The sequence below is a fragment of the Chrysochloris asiatica genome, unplaced genomic scaffold, assembly GCF_000296735.1.
Source record: "Chrysochloris asiatica unplaced genomic scaffold, ChrAsi1.0 scaffold00076, whole genome shotgun sequence".
Taxonomy (NCBI): Eukaryota; Metazoa; Chordata; class Mammalia; order Afrosoricida; family Chrysochloridae; genus Chrysochloris; species Chrysochloris asiatica.
The window spans coordinates 10,763,579-10,780,227 of record NW_006408594.1 but is presented as its reverse complement, the minus strand read 5'-3'; the positions used below and the strand labels follow the sequence as shown (position 1 = coordinate 10,780,227).

The following is a 16,649-nucleotide window of genomic DNA, read 5'->3' as shown; positions in this document are numbered from 1 at the left end:
CATTTTACCTGTCTTTACAGTGTCAGAGCACTGCGACAGCCATTTTACCTGTCTTTACAGTGTCAGAGCACTGCAACAGCCATTGTCTCCCTGGATCCACACAGTCCTACAAAATAAACAGGACTCCTTCTCTTGGTTTAAAGATGAGAAGAGACTTGCTCAAAGTTATAGTGGAGCAGAGACTAGCTATGTGTTTGCTAAGCTTGATTCCTTTTCTGCCTGGGCACAGCTGGACTACAGTTCCCAGCAGCCCCTGTGCCACCACGTGATGAGTTCTGACCAATGAATATTGGAGCATATCCATCTATTCAGGAATCCTGGTGTGGTGCTGTGGGTTAATGCACTGGACTGTAAAGTGGGTTTGAACCACAAGATTGGCAGTTCAAACTCACCTGCTGCTCCTTGGAAACCCTAAGGATTGGAAGTGACTTGATGACACTCAACAACAACAACATACATCAGTGTCAGAGCAGGCTCGTAAATATCCATCCAGGCATTTCTCTATTTTCCCTTCCTCCTTCAGCTGGCAGATGCAGAGGCCTCTAAAGACCTATGGATGGTGGGCCCAACAGATGGGAGGACCCTGGATGGACCCGTAGTAAGCAACACTGTAGAAGGAGATTTGATGTCTGCCAAGCTCATCTCTCATGAGTAAAAAATAGGTTTTTATTGTGTTAGCCCACCAAGGTTGTGGTTTTGTTAACAGCAATTTTTCTCCCTTAGCATACATACTGGAGACCCTGTTTGGTACAAACAACTGATACATTTGGCTGCTAACAGAAAGGTTGGATGTTCGAATCCACCCAGGGGTACCTTGGAGGAAAGCCCTTGTGATGTGCTTTGAAAGATCAGCCGCTGATAGTCCTATGGAACATTCTGAAGTTCTATACTCTGACACACATGAGGTCAGCATGAGTCAGCACTGACATAATGCCGCCTGGTTTGGGGACATATACAAGAAAAGCAGAAATTGTGTTTCAAAGGCATTTTGTATTTAGATCTGGCAGGTTTTTCCTTCACTCCCCTTCCAAATAAGCAAACCAAGTCCCTTATGCTTGTAGGGTCTTTGGATTTTACAAAGCACTTGGACAAATAACTTCCTGAACTCCACTAAACACTGGACTGTGGATCGGGTCACATATGGGTTCTGGCCACTGCTCTGGTACCCATTAGTTCAATCCTTCTCGACTAGTTCTAGAAGGCAATCCCTAAGATAGGAATCCCTGGATTGTGCAAACAATCAACATGCTCAACTGTCAAGTCAGAGTGCCTCGGAAGAAGGTCCTGGTGATCTATTTCCTCAAAATCAAACACTGCAAATTCTATAGTACACAGTTCTACTCTGACATACATGACGACACCATGAGTTGATGTACACTTGAGGGCAACTGGGACTGGTCTCTTGTATGTATAACAAATTAACTTTCCTCCTGGACATATCTCAACAGAATGAGCTATGTACCATCTTGGGAAAACTGTATACAGTCACTCACATCATTTTCTGTGTTCTGTGGTTCACTGCCATGGTGTCAATTCTAACTTATGGTGGTGGTGTGCCATGGAGTTGGTTCCGACTCATAGTGACCCTGTACAGGGTTTCCAAGGCTGTAAATCTTTACGGGAGCAGAAAGCCTCATCTTTCTCCCGTGGAGCAGCTGGGAGTAGCAGAGCAGCTGGGAGTAGCAGAGCAGAATTCCCCAGAGAGTTTCCAAGGCTGCCATCTTTATGGAAGCAGACTGCCATACCTTCCTTGGTGGGTTCAAGCCACTCACATTTCAGTTAGCAGCTGAGCTCTTAACCATTGCACAACCAGGACCCCTCCTTAACCACTAAGAGAGAGATGCAGATGATTTCTTGGGACAAGTACCATAAACTGATATTGCCCACCTTTAGTTGTTTCTGACAAAGTTGTTGTAGTTAAGTGATATCAAGTTGGTTTTGACTCATAGCAACCTTGCCCAGTCCTACACTACTCTCACAATTACGCCATTTGAGCCCTTTATTACAGCTAGGGTCAATCTATCAAGTCTTCCTCACTTTTTGCTGATCCTCTATGTTTGCAAGCATGATATCCTTCCCCAGAAATTGGTTCCTCCTGATAACATGTCTAAAGTACAAGAGATGAAGACTTGCCACTCTTACTTCTACAGAACATTCTGGCTGTATGAATATGTCTTCCAAGAGAGTTTTGTTCATTCTTCCGGTCATTGGTTGTGTGCCACCAAGTCGGTTCCGACTTGTAGTGATCGTGTATAGCATTTCTGAGACTGTCAATCTTTATGGGAGCAGACAGTTTCATCCTTCTCCTGCAGAGCGACTGGTAGATTTGAACTGCTGACCTTGTGGTAATGCTATGCCATCAAACAAAGTAATACTATGCCACCAGGTACATCCAATAATTAAAATGCATCAATTCTTCTTCAGTTTTCCTTATTCAATATCTATCTTTCAGATACATATGAGGCAATTGAAAATACTGTGGCTTGGGTTAGATATATTTTAGTCCTCAAACTGACATCTTTGCCCTTTACCACTGGAAAGAGGGTTTTTGTTGTTGTTGTTGTTGTTTTACAATATATTTGCTCAATGTAAATCTTTTGGTTTCTTGACTGCTGATTCCGTTGGCATTGTTGTGGATACAAATAAAAGGTAGAGTCCATACTGAAGGTTGTAGTCTTTGGTCTTCATCAGCAAGTGCTTCATGTTCTCTTTGCTTTCAGCCAGCAAGTTTGTGTCATCCTGAATATGGCAGGTTGATAATGAGTCTTCCTCCAATCCTAATGACATGTTCTTCTTCATATTGACCAGCTGGATTTCTTTGCTCAGCATGCAGTCTGGATAAGTATGGTGAAAGGATACAACCCTGATACATCCCCTTCCTGATTAAAAACCATTTAGTGTCCCCTTATTCTATTTGAACAACTGCCTCTTGACATTCAATAAATAAACTGAAGATTATTACTCCAGTTCAGCTAGTAAACAAAGTTAACTGAAGAGTATTACTCTAGTTCATTCAATAAACAAAATAACTGAAGAGTATATTATTCAGTAAACAAAGTAACTGAAGAGTAGTACTCTATTTCATTCAATAAACAAAGCAACTGAAGAGCATTACTCTATTTCATTAAGTGCTGCTTTACCCTACTGAACCTCCCACCTACTTGAGAAGACAAAAGCCATACGAATGTCCTTGGGAGTAAATCACAGAGTCCTGGTGATCAAGGATCCTAGATGGTCTGGAATGAAGGGGTAGTCAGTAAAGGGGAAGAGATCTACCTCATCTCCACTCTACCTCCTCAACCTCCTGGTTCTCTAGAGACACAATGACTCTCTGGATTCTTGTTGTGGCAGACACTTGTCCTTGTTTTTAGCTACCTTTGGGTTGGCAGCTCTCTTATGATGACAAAACAAAATGATGTGTGATGTGCTGGACAGTTATGATGCACAGGGTCTGCACTGACTGATTTTCAGAGGGAAGTCCCCAGGCCTTTCTTTGTACTCTGTCTTAGTCTGGAAGCTCCGCTGAAACCTGCTCTGTATGACAGCAACGCACAAACTTCCACTGAGAGACCAGTGGGAGACAGTTGGGTGCTTTCCCTTAATGTTACAATTATTCCTCAAAGGAGCTCTGCTGGGAGGGCAAGCTTCCCCTATTCAGTGAGAAGAGGAGTAGGGGACCCATGAACATTAAGGAACTGATCCAATGTCTCAGAGTCACGAGAATCCAACACAGGGCAGTCTATCTGCTGAGCCTACATCCCTCCCTCTGCATCCCCTGCTGCAAAGACAGCTCTACCTCCAAGCTTCCAGCTGCCTTCACTTCCCCAGCCTTGAGGAGGAGATGACGCTCAAGATTGAGGATTCACATCTCGTGGGGATACCTCAGCTCACAAGGTGTCCCTGGCAAACAGGTCTCACCTCCAGCTGATGGAAGCAACAGGGTTAGATCATCGATGGAGCCCTTGATCTCAAACTGGGAAGACCTGGAGACAAGAGGGCCAGAGGTTCCCACAGCTGGACACTCTGGGGAGAGGCCTGGGAGCAGCTGAAACAGACAGACCCCACCTGGAAGCAGAGCCCCTGCCAGGGACAGTGAGGGAAGAAGAGACAGGAAGTGGCTGGTCTGGTTGTTCTCAGGAAGTTCAGAAGGCCTTTCCCAGAGAACCAAATATCTGGTATTTCTCAAAGTGTGCGCCTGGGATCCCTGCATCACTCTCACCTGACTTGCAGAAAATAGGGTTTCTGGGCCACAAATCCCATGAATCCACATCTTTGGGCTTGGGGAACAGAAATCTGCATTTTAGACAAGCTTGGCCAGTAATTCCAATGCTCATCGGAGTTTATGAACTTAAGACCACACTGCTCTAAAACAGCTCTATCCAGGTCTTCTGAGATGCCCTATCATTTTTCCATTTTTGCTCAAGAGGGACCTAAGTGCCAAAGGACAAAGATTATTAAAAAGTGATGAATACGTAGTGAATGCTACCATATGCCCCAATTCTTCCAAGTCCTTTAGGTAGACCCATTCATTCACTATCCTCACAGCACTCTTCTAAGGTTGTTGTTGTTAGGTGCCATCGAGTTGGTACCAACTCCTAGCAACCCTATGAACAACAGAACAAAACACTGCCTGATTCTGGGACAACCTCACAATCATTGCTACGTTTGAGCCCATTGATGCTGCCATTATGCCAATCCATCTCATTAGGGGTCTTCCTCTTTATCTCCGACCCTCCACTCTACCAAACATGATATCCTTCTACAGTGACTGGTCCCTCCTAACAATATCTCCAAAGTATGAGAGACGAAGTCTGGCCATCCTGGCTTCCAGGGAGCACTCTGGCTGTACATCTTTCAACACGCATCTGCTGTTCTTTTGTCAGTCCATGGTATTTTTAATATTCTCTTCCATATGATGCCACAACTCAAATGCATCAATTCTTCTATGGTCTTCCTTATTCACTATCCAATTTACGCATGCATATTAGGCTATTGAAAATACCATGGCTTGGGTTAGGTGCACCTTAGTCCTCAAACTGATATCTTTGCTCTTCAACACTTTAAAGAGGTTTTGTGCAGCAGATTTACCCAATGCAATATGTTGTTTGACTTCTTGACTGATGTTTCCATGAGTGTTGATGGGTGATCCAAGAAAAATGAAGTCATTGGCAACTTCAATCTTTTCTCCATTGATATGGATTTATTGGTCCAGTGGTGAGGGTTTTTGTTTTCTTTAACATTGAGGAGCAAACCATACTGAAGGCTGTGATCTTTGATCTTCACCAAGAAGGTAGGTATTATTATTAGCCTCATTTGACACAGAAGGAAATTGAGGCACAGAGAGACTTACCTAAAGCCACACAGCAAATGGGTGGGCCAGAATATTAACCAATGTGATCTGATTCCTGAGCTTGAGCAGTTAACCCTTATGGCACACACACATTGGAGACATAGTCGGTGCCAGGTCCCGTGCCTTTGCACTTTCATTCAGTCAGGAAATATTCATTGAATGTCTACCATGTGCCAGGAACCACTCTGAGCTCGGGCAGAGCTGAGATTAAACTGAGTGAAGCACTTGCCTTGGGCACAAAATTTTAGAGGGTGCCAAAAGGGAAAAAACCCTTCAATAACCAAAGTAAGTAATATTTTATAAACATCAAATTAGCAAAGTATGGCCCGTAGACCTGTTTCTGTAAATAAAGTTTGATTACAAAGAGATAAAATTAAAACAAGACACTCAGAAATCCATGCCTTGATGGAGTTTACATAAATCCTCTCAAGTTGCAGGTGCTATAATTTCCATTTCAGGTACTCCTCACCTAAAGTAGCCCTGGTAGCGTAGTGGGTTACACATTGGGCTAATAACCACCAGCTAGTCTGCAGGAGAAATATGAGGTTTTGTGTTCTCATAAAGATATACAGTCTTGAAAACCGTATAAGGGTCACTAGGAGTTGGAAACTGACCTGTTGACATACCACCACGCTCTAGATGGATAGCTAATGGCGGTGTTGCTGTTAGGTGCCACTGAGTCAGTCGCAGATCTAAGGTATAACAGAACTAAACACTGCCAGTCCTGTGCCATCCTCACAATCTCGTTATGTTTAAGCCCCTTGTTGAAGCCACTGTGCCAATCAATCCATCTCTTAGGAGGTCTTTCTCAGAACCTCTACCAGGCGGGATGTTCTCCTCCAGGGACTGGTTCCTCCTGCTGACATGTCCAAAGTAAGTCTCACCATTTTTCCTACCAAGAAGCATCCTGGCTATATTTGCTATTTGCCAAACACTGTGTTTGAGTGCCTTGCAAGTATCTTTTTATTTCTCACAATGTCCCTGTGAGAGGCACCATCCCCATTTTGCAGACAGTGAAACTGAAGCCCAGAGAAGTTTTATAATTTATCCAAGGTCAACACAGCCAGTAAGGAGCAGAGCTGGGATTTGACATAGGCAGCCACAATCCAGAGGCCACACCCTTAACCTGAGATTGGCTGAAACTGGTTCCCTGTCTGTTTTTGTAATTGTAGACCGTGACAAACAAGATTGGTTCCTAAGTGAGTCTTGCAGTGGAATTTGTAGCTAAGTCAGACCTGCTGCATTAGGGTCGTTTGAGCCTTATTTTAGTGCACCAAATGAGAGTAATTGTGATGAAGAATTTGTTGCAAGTAGGCTTTGGACACCTTGTGTGGTGCTGTAAGATCAGTATTAGATTGCCAACCAAAAGGTTGGCAGTTCAAACCCATAACTGCTAACTAGAAAACTATACAGGGTCACTATGAGTCAGAATGGACTGTATGGCAGTAAACAACAACAGGGGTTGGTTCAATTGTTTTAAGGTGAGGGCACATTTACATAGCACTAAAGGGCAAGTCCCTATGGGTCTGAATCTACTGGATAGCACTTAACAACAACAAAGGGCAGGTAGGAGGTTTCTGTAAGTGGGACTTTTATAACTGGGGATTGCCTATAAAGTTTTTATAAAACATGGTTAGACTCATGCATGGGAAATGTGGTGGCTCCATATGATAAGCATTGGACTGCAAACCACAAAGTCCATTGTTTGAGCCCACTAGCCGCTCCACGGGAGAAAGATGAGGCTTTCTGCTCCTGTGACGATCTAAAGCCTCGTAACTCTATACAGGGTCGCTGTGAGTCGAAGCCAATTTGCTGACATTCAACAATCCTCATGCATTTATGTACTACCTCGGCATTCATATGACAGTGGCCGAGCTGAATAGTAAAGGCAGATACTGTAGAGTCCGCTAAGCTGAACATGTTTGCTATTTAGCCCTTTACAGACAAAGCATTCAAGCCCCTGCCCCTAGCCACTGCTAGGGTCAACATGGTCAACATGGATGTTCAGAGGTGAAGGGAGGCCCATGGGTAGAAAGCAGCAGAAGATGCGACAGATGTCTTTAAAGATCATGACTTTTCAACTCTGCCTTGCTACAAGGGTGGGACACCCCATGAATGCCAATGCCCCCTTGATTCCCAGGGCTGAGCATGCTGCTCCACAAACGTTCACTGAATGAATGATGAGCTTTAGCACTGTTAAGGAGGATGGGCTTCAAAAGAACAGAGAGTCATGAAGTGAAATGGCAAAGGTTCATTCAAGACAGGAAACCTGCCGTGGGGACAAGCCACAGACAGCAGTATCTCTCCAAGCTTGTCGGCTTTATGGGTTTTGTAGAGCTAGGCAGGGGTATCTCTGCAGCTTCATAAAATGTTGACAGCATCTAGCAGTTTTAGAAGTGACTTCCTGGCTCCTTGGTTCTCTGGCTAGGTGTTCATTTCTCATATGCACCATGTACAGATCCCCAAACCCTGGTTTGAAACCCAGCTCTGGCTCTGAAGCACCATACTGAGGTTAACAGCCAACCAAATTGATTGTTACAGTGCCTGCCCTGGGAGTTAGTGATTTCCCACTCTGCTAAGGGGAAGGATGGGTGGTTCATGGACTTCTGTACCTGTCAGGTTTTCTGGTCTCAAGAGGGCACAGCATTCCTGTTATTTACTAAAAAATAAATGTTTTCCTAAGCTTCATTTGCCAAAGCCCCTGTGCTTTGCAAGAGAATTGCTTGCCCATCTTTATTCTTTCTCCCCATCTTTATTCCTTTTCCCTCCTGGGTGTATCTTTCTATAACAAACAGCACATTGTATTCTGGTGAGACCAGTCAAGCCTAGAATAGCAATTAGCTGTACCCCACCTGGGATGGCCATTCCTCCTCTTGTAGCTTACGTTATTACCTAATAAATTAATTTACTTGGGAGCCACAGAGTTCTTTGAGAAATCAATTATATTGGTGCCTACGATTCTGCCCACCCAAGTTGCTATTCTTGTTGTTAGGTGTCATCGAGTTGGTACCAACTCATAGCAATCCTATGCACACAGAAAGAAACACTGCCCAATCATGTGCCAACTCAAAATTGCTGCTACATTTGAGCCCATTGCTGCTGCCACAGTGGCAATCCATCTCTCTGGGAGTCTTCCTCTCTTTCTCTGGCCCTCCACTTTACCAGACATGATATCCTTCTCCAGGGAGTGGTCCCTCCTGACAATATGCCAAAAGTATGGGAGATGAAGTCTGGCCATCTTGGCTTCCAAGGAGCACTCTGGCTGCACTTTTTCTAAAATGGATTTATTGGTTCTTTTGGCAGCCCATGGTACTTGCAATATTCTCCTCCAATACCATAACTCAAAAGCATAAATTCTTCTATGGTATTCCTTATGAGGTTATTGAAAATACCATGGCTTGGGTCAGGCACACCTTAATCCTCAAACTGACATCTTTGCTCTTCAACACTTTAAGGATGGTCTTGTGCAACAGATTTGCCTAATGCAATACATTGATTCCATAAATGTTGATGGTGGATCCTAGAAAAATGAAGTCTTTGACAACTTCAATCTTTTCCTCTTTTATATGGATGTTTACTGGTCTACTGGTGGGGATTTTTGTTTTCTTTACATTGAGGTACAACCCTTACAGAAGGCTATAGTACTTGATTTCCATCAGTAAGTATTTTAAGTCCTCTTTGCTTTCAACAAACAAGGTTGTATCATCTGCATATCACAGGATGCTATTGAGTCTTCCTCCAATACTGATGCCATGATTTTCTACATATAATCCAGTTTCTCATATTATTTCCTCAGAATACAGATTGAAAAAGTATGGTGAAAGAATACAACCCTGGATGACACCTTTCCTCATTTTAAACCATTTGGTGTTCCCTTGTTCTGTTTGAACAACTGCCTCTTGGTCCATGTACAAATTCTTCAAGAACACAATTAAATGTTCTGGAATACTCTTACTTTGCAATATTGTCCATAGCTTGTCATAATCCACACAATCGAAAGCCTTTGTGTAGTCAATAAAGCACAGGTAAACATCTTTCTGATATTCTCTGCTTTTAGCCAAGATCCATCGGACATCAGCAATGATATCCCTCATTCCACGTCCTCTTTTAGATCCATCTTGAACCTCTGGAAGTTCTCTGTCAATGTATGCTTGTGGCTATTTCTGTATAACCTTTAGTAAAACTTCACTTGCATGGGATATCAGTGATATTGTCGATGACTTTATGTCCAATATTGTCTGTTGATTTCCACATTCTGTTGGGTCACCTTTCTTTGGAAGAGACACAAATACAGATCTCTTCCAGTCAGTTGGCCAGATAGTTTTCTTCCAAATTTCTTGGCACAGATGAGTGAGTGCCTCCAGTGTTACATCAGTTTGTTGAAAGATTTCAATTTGTATCCCACCAATTCCCCATGCCTTGTTTTTTACCAATGCCTTCAGTGCAGCTGGACTTATTCCTTCAGTATCATTGGCTCTTGATCATATGCTACCTTTTGAAATGGCTGAACATTGACTATTTCTTTTTGGTACAGTGACTTTGTATTCCTTCCATCTTCTTTTGATGTTTTCTGCATCATTCAGTATTTTGCACATAGAATCCTTTAATATTTCAAGTCTAGGCTTGAATTTTTTCTTCAGTTCCCTCAGCTTGAGAAATGCTGAGTATGTTCTTCCCTTTCTAACTCCAGATCTTTGCACAGTTTGTTATATTTGACCTTGTCTTCTCGAGCTGACCTTGTAATTTTCTGTTCATCTCTTGTACCTCCTCATTTCTTCCATTTGCTTTAATATCTATATGCTGGAGAGCAAGGTTCAGTGTCTCTTCTGACATCCATTTTGGTCTTTTCCTTCTTTCTTGTCTTCTTAATGGCCTTTTGCTTTCTTCTTGTATGATGTTCTTGATGCCATCCCACAACTCTTCTGGTCTTTGGTCTTTAGCATCTAACGCATCAAATCTGTTCTTCAGATGATCTCTAAATTCAGGTGGGATATGCTGAAAGTCATTTTTTTGGATCTTCTGAACTTGTTTTCATTTTCTTCAACTTCAGCCTGAATTTGCATATGAACAATTGATGGTCATTTTGGACAATTTCTAATTTTCCTAAATTTATACTTCATACAGACTCTTGGTGTGGTGCTGAGGGTTAATATGCTGGACTGTAAAGTCAGTTTGAACTGCAAGGTTGGCAGTTCGAGCTCACAAGCCGCTCCTTGGAAACCTTATATAGAGTCACAAGGGTCGGAAGTGACTTGATGGCACTTAAGAGCAACAATAACAATACTTTGTACATTCCATGTTCTGATTACTAATGGATGTTTACAACCATTTTGAGTTGTGCCCCATCAGCAAATGGAAGTCCCAAAGACTTTACTCCACTCACATTTTCAAGGTCAACTCTACTTTGAGGAGGCAGCTCTTCCCCAGTTGTATTTTGAGTACCTTCCAACCTGAGGGGCTAATTTTCTGGCACTGTATCAGTTGCTCCTCGGAAACCAAATACAGGGTCACTATGGGCCGGAATCGATTCGACAGCACTTAACAACAACAACAACAACAGTATCTAACAATATTCTGGTGCTGACGGTTTTACTAATGGTTTTTAATAGTTTTACTATACAGACTGCAGTTGTTCGAACTGCAAGGTTGATGGTTCAAGCTCACCAGCTGCTCCTTGGAAACGTTACACATGGTTGCTATAGGTCTGAATCAACTCGACAGCACTTAACAACAACAATATAAGATTGTCAATGACTAAATATTTGGAAGTAGTCTGTCTCTGCTTCTTCCTAGTCTGTCTTCGTCTGGAAGCTCATCTGAAACCTATCCACCCTGGGTCACCCTGTTGGTATTTAAAATACCCATGGCATAGCTTCCAGAATCACAGCAACATGCAGCCACCACAGTACCACAAACCCACAGACGACTGATGGCACCCCAAGCTGAAATATCTCAATAGTTCCCATCTAAACCCACAGCCTCAGCCTTGCATTGAAATGATCTCCTTAAGTCACCTTCAAACAAATAACAGCTTATTTCAAAAAGTCAAGAGTGGTACCCTTGAGTATTATGTTCCTTTTAAGAAATGATCTCCATATGACCAAATAGGCAGTAGGTATTATAAAGCAAGGAGTTCTGCTGTGGCGTTGTGGGTTAATGCACTGCACTGTAATGTCAGTTTGAACTCTAAGGTCAGCGGTTCAAGCTCACCAATCCTCCATGGAAACCCCATAGAGGTTCACTATGGATCAGAATTGACTCAATGGCACTTAACAACAACACACTAAATCACAGAGGAGAAGGGAGGAGGGAAATTAATCAGAGGGAGTGAAGCATTCCTGATAGAAAGTGTGAGAATTTTCACACAATGTACAGTATGAAATCAGTGCACCTAATGGTTCTGTGTAGAAACTATTGAAGGGGAGAGAGTTTTGCTATGTATATTTTCACCAAAAGCAAAATTTAATCTTAATAAAAACACACAAATCCATGGCCCAAACCAAACCCAATTCCATTGCTGGTGAGTCGATTCCCACCCATGGTGACCCCATGGAGCTCCACAGGGTTTTCTTGGCTGTAATCTTTATGGAAATTCACTTTCAATCCTTCTTCAGTGCCACTGGGTGGGCTTGAACTGCCAACCTTTTGGTTAGCACATGGGCACAAAGTTTTGTACTCCCTAGAGACTCAAATTCGTAGCAGCCAGACTTCATTAAAAGAGAGAAATCCTGAAGTCTTTGGGTGTCTGAGAAAGCTGGGTTCCATCCGATCCCACCCATCCACTGTGTGAATGAAGGGTGTTTGCCTGCCTGAACCTGTTTTCTAATCTATGCAGCAAAGTTGCCCTCACACCGGATGTGAAGTCAAATAAGAGGGGGATCCGCCAAGCATATAGTAGGCTTCAGGGGAAGCAATTCTTAATTAAGATGATGGAGATGGCTTAGGAGAGTTATCTGCTCAAAGACCCCAAATCCATTATGCATGTGTTATCTTGCCGCTCCCAGGGTCTTGAATAAACAATGTCTTCATCCAGTTTTTAAAAGAAACTCTAAATCCGCCTCAGAAGACCACTCCTACCCCCCAGCTGAAATTGGCCGGCTCCTCGGCTGGCCGTTGGCCTGAATTTCCAAACATTGTTGGTTTAGCTTTTCTCAAATGAATCCCATTAACATGATGAACTTGTCATGCCTTGCCTCATCTCCAAGCTGCTTAGGTTTGAGGGTCACAGCCAGGGCCTGAGCCAGCAGTGTCAGGCTGGCCTCCCAGACCCAAATGGGTCTTTGTGAGGCTGGGGGGTGCTGGGCTTGGCCACTGGGGGCTGGGGGCTCCCTCAGCATTTGCATAAGGAGGTGCCCCAAGGTCAGACTCAGACACAGGCTCTGTGCTCGGAGACTGGGAGGAAGTATGTTGGAATGAGGAGATGTGAGAAATGTGAGAAAAAGACCTTCTCCGTGTTGCCACTTGAGGGGAAAAAACAAGACCTTGAATGAAGCCTAGCAAAAGGAACAGGTCTGGGAATCAGGAAATAGCTCTGCCCCTCATACTGGTTCTCACTGGCCCTGTGTGTGTCTTTGAGCAAGTGACCTTGCCCTCTCTGTGACTCATTTATGTAAAAACGAATGGGTCAGCCTAGGCCACATGTTTTTAAACTTACTTGGCAGCAGAAACCTTTTTCAAAACACATTTTTACTTGGAGTTTTAATATATAAACAGATGAAAATGGAGCTGATTCTCTGGTTAAAGAAGGTGGGGTAGGGGTAGGGGAGCTGGAATCCTGCCCATTCAGGCTCCCCTGAGAATCTGACAGCAAGCAGGAGGAAGCGCTGGGTAACAGGGTTTGAAGACCACAAGGCCTGATGGATGAGCTCCAGGGTCCTCCCGAGTCCTGATAGCTGATGACCCTGTTTCCCCCTGGGTAGCCACAGCTGCTGAGAGCAGGAAGGACTATGATTCATTGTGCACTTTCTTTGTGCCAGGGGCTGCTTTTCGTGAAGAGTTACAGAGAGTACTGGTTCAAATCCTGGCTCCACCATTTAGCAGCTATGCCACTTAGGGAAAGCGACTGACCTTCTTTGTGCCTCAGTTTCTTCACTGAGAAAATAGACTATTCTATGGAGTCCTGGTGTGGTGCGATGGGCTAATGCATCAGACTGCAAAGTCGTTTGAACTTCAAGGTCGGTGGTTCAAGGGAAAACCCTATACAGGGTCGCTACGGTGAGAATGGACTCAATGGCACTTAAGAACACAACAACAAAGATTAAAGGGATATATCTGAAAGTGCTTAGAGTGGTGGTAGGCAGGTAGGACGCAAGAGTGTCAGTTATTTTAACCATAACTATATAAGTTGTGTTGTTAAGTGACATCAGGTTGCTTAGGGCTTACAGCAACCCTGTATAGGGTTTCTGAGGAGCAGCTGAAGGATTTGAACCGCTAACCTTATGGTTAGCAGTCCAGTGCTTATCCTCCATGACGCTTGATGTGGACCTGTAGGATAAGTTGTTGTTGTTAAGTGCCATCAAGTTGATTCCAACCCATAGCGGCCCTGTATAGAGTTTCCAAAGAGCAGCTGGTGAGCTTGAACCACCAACCTTGCAGTTCAAACGACTTTGCAGTCTGATGCATTAGCCCACAGTGCCACACCAGGACTGGACTGCTAACCACAAGATGAATGGTTCAAACCCACTAGTCGCTCCTTAGAAACCATACATAGGGTGGCTATGTCAGAACTGTCTCAAAGGCCCTAAATGACAAGAAGTCATAAATGATTGTATCTAAACTTGTAACCACCTCCCTGTTTCTTGGATGATGGAAGGGAGGCTCAGAGAGATGAAGCAAGTGCTCTGAGGTCACCCAATGTGTCAGGGGTGAGGATGGATGGACTGCAATCCAGGTCTGTGCAACTGAGCAGCCTGTGATGTAACACGCAGCCCAAATGGCTTTGCCCTTGACCCTGGAGATCAGGGCTTTGATCCTAGGAATGTGCTTGGGCACCTGAGCCTAGTTATCTGTGCTGTTGTTGTTAAATGTCATCAAGTAGGTACCGACCCATAGCAACCCTGTAAAGAGGTTCTGAGGAGCAGCTGGCGAGCTTAAACAGCCGACCTTGCAGTTCAAACCAACTTTGTAGTCTGACTCATTAACCGGCAGTATCCCACCAGTTATCTATAACAACAGTGAATTAAGGGCATTAACAGGTCAGCAGGGGAGAGTGGTGGCTCCATATGATAAGGACTGGAATGAGAACCACATAGTCCGTGGTTCAAGGCCACCAGCTGATCTGTGAAAGAATGATGAGGCTTTCTGTTCCCTCAAAGATTTAAAGCCTTGGAAACCCTATGCAGGGTCGCTATGAGTTGGTACGGATGCGGGGACACTAACAACAACAGGTGCCAGCAGGGTCTGGAATCTGGCAGCTTAGTGAACACAGAGTCCAAGCAGAGAGCAGGCATTTGATCCTCAGAGCCCACAGGTGGCTCTCAGCCACGTTCTTCTTCAGTCATTCCCATTGGCCTCTAAGAAACCTTTGTGCAAGTCAGAAGAAGGGCAGAGGTAGCCCCAAGCTGAGCTAGGGTACAGGTGAGCAGAGAGCTGGCTGACTGCCATCTCCCACCAGAGGTCTCCACGTGCCTTTGAGCATGGGGACCTTACACAGCCACTCTGACACTTCTCCTGTCCCAATCTTTGGTGGGAAGTCAGCCAGGGAGAGAATAGATTTGGCTGACGGGAGACATACATTGGTCTCCGCCTTGTTCCCTGTAGGGGGGCCCTGAGTGGGGGGAGGCTCCTGGGGGCTGTGTGGGCAGGAAGCTGGGGTGATGATGGCCCAAAGCAAATGAAAGTCTCCAAGTCACAGCTTCTCTTTATGTTGCTTTCTCTCCGCACAGAGGGGGGTGACAGAAGGGGAGCTGAACAGGAGCCAAACCATCTTGTGGTGAACAAATACTGCCATCGCCCAACTGCAGAGCTGCTGCCTTGCGTCTTTAAAGCAGCAGCAGCCTCGTCCCTGACCCCTGACCCTGAGAAATGGACAGCAAGTGGCCCACCCACCCAGAAAACCTCAATGGCGGCCATAAACACCAGTATAAAGAAAAAACAGGCACTGTGAGACGGCTGGAGAATGGCTGTCTGTAAATTCAGACAAAGCTGGATTCAAATGCCCACCGGCAGCTCTCATGAGTTGTGAGCAAAATACTGCACACCTCTTGATGCTCTGTTTCCCAGCTATGGTATTGTTATTTGTTGTTGCTGTTAAGGGCCATCCAGTCAGTTCTGACTCACACGGATCCTGTATAGGTTTTCTAAGGAGTGGCTTGTGGGTTTGAACTGCCGACCTTGTGGTTAGCAGTCCAATGTTCATCCTATAGCACCACACCAATTCTCTGTTACTGTTATTAGGTGCCATCAACTTGGACCCCCGATTCGTGGTGACGCCACGCACAGTGGGATGAAACACTGCCAGGCCCTCTGCCATTCCCATGATCATGATGGGTGGATCAAGCTGTCCTGATCCATATGGTTTTCAATTGGCTGATTTTTGGAAGTAGATTGCCAGACCTTTCTTCCTAGTCTCTGTAGTATGGCAGCTCCACTGAATCCTATTCAGCATCATGGTGGTTGTGTCCTGTGGAGTCAGTTCGGACTCATAGCGACCCTGCATAGGGTTTCCGAGGCTGTAAATCTTTACGGGAGCAGAAAGCCTCATCTTTCTTCTGCAGAACTGTTAGTTTTGAACTGTTGACCTTGAGATTAGCAACCCAATTCCTAATCACTACACTACTAGAGCTCCTTATTCTGCATCATAGCATCATGTTGTTGTTGTTAAGTGCCATCAACTTGCTTCCGACCCATAGCGACCCTGTAGGATTTCTGAGGAGCAGCTGCTAGCTTGAACCAGCGATCTTGCAGTTAAATCGGCTTTGCAGTCTGGCGCATTAACCCACAGCGCTACACCATTTTGTTAGGTGCCATAGAGTCGGCTCCGACTCATAGCGACCTTATACACAACAGAACAAAACACTGTCCGATCCTGGACCCAACCACACTACTGTTGCCATACTTGAGTCCACTGATGCTGCCACTTGGCCAATCCATCTCGTTGGGCGTCTTCCTCTTTTTCTCTGACCCTCCACCTTCCCAAACATGATATCCTTCTCCAGCGACTGGTCCCTCCTGACAATATGTCCAAAGTATGATAGACAAAGTTTGGCCATCTTGGCCTCTAAGGAGCACTCTGGCTGCACTTCTTCCAAAACAGATCTATTGGTTCTTTGGCAGCCAATGGCACTTTTATTATTCTCCT

The 16,649-nt window shown here is 44.5% G+C and overlaps 1 protein-coding gene across 2 annotated transcripts in view; it reads right to left on the bottom strand.

The window, feature by feature from the left end:
* SYN3 (synapsin III) overlaps positions 1-16,649 on the bottom strand; it is a 697,366-nt gene that overhangs the window by 549,793 nt on the left and 130,924 nt on the right. Inside the window, exon 4 of one of the 2 annotated variants that reach the window (XM_006865238.1) lies at positions 6,586-6,588. The exons of the other annotated variant lie outside the window; for it this stretch is intronic. Coding sequence (XP_006865300.1) covers positions 6,586-6,588 — 3 coding nt within the window. The remainder of the gene's footprint in view (positions 1-6,585; positions 6,589-16,649) is intronic. 2 annotated transcript variants of the gene reach the window in all.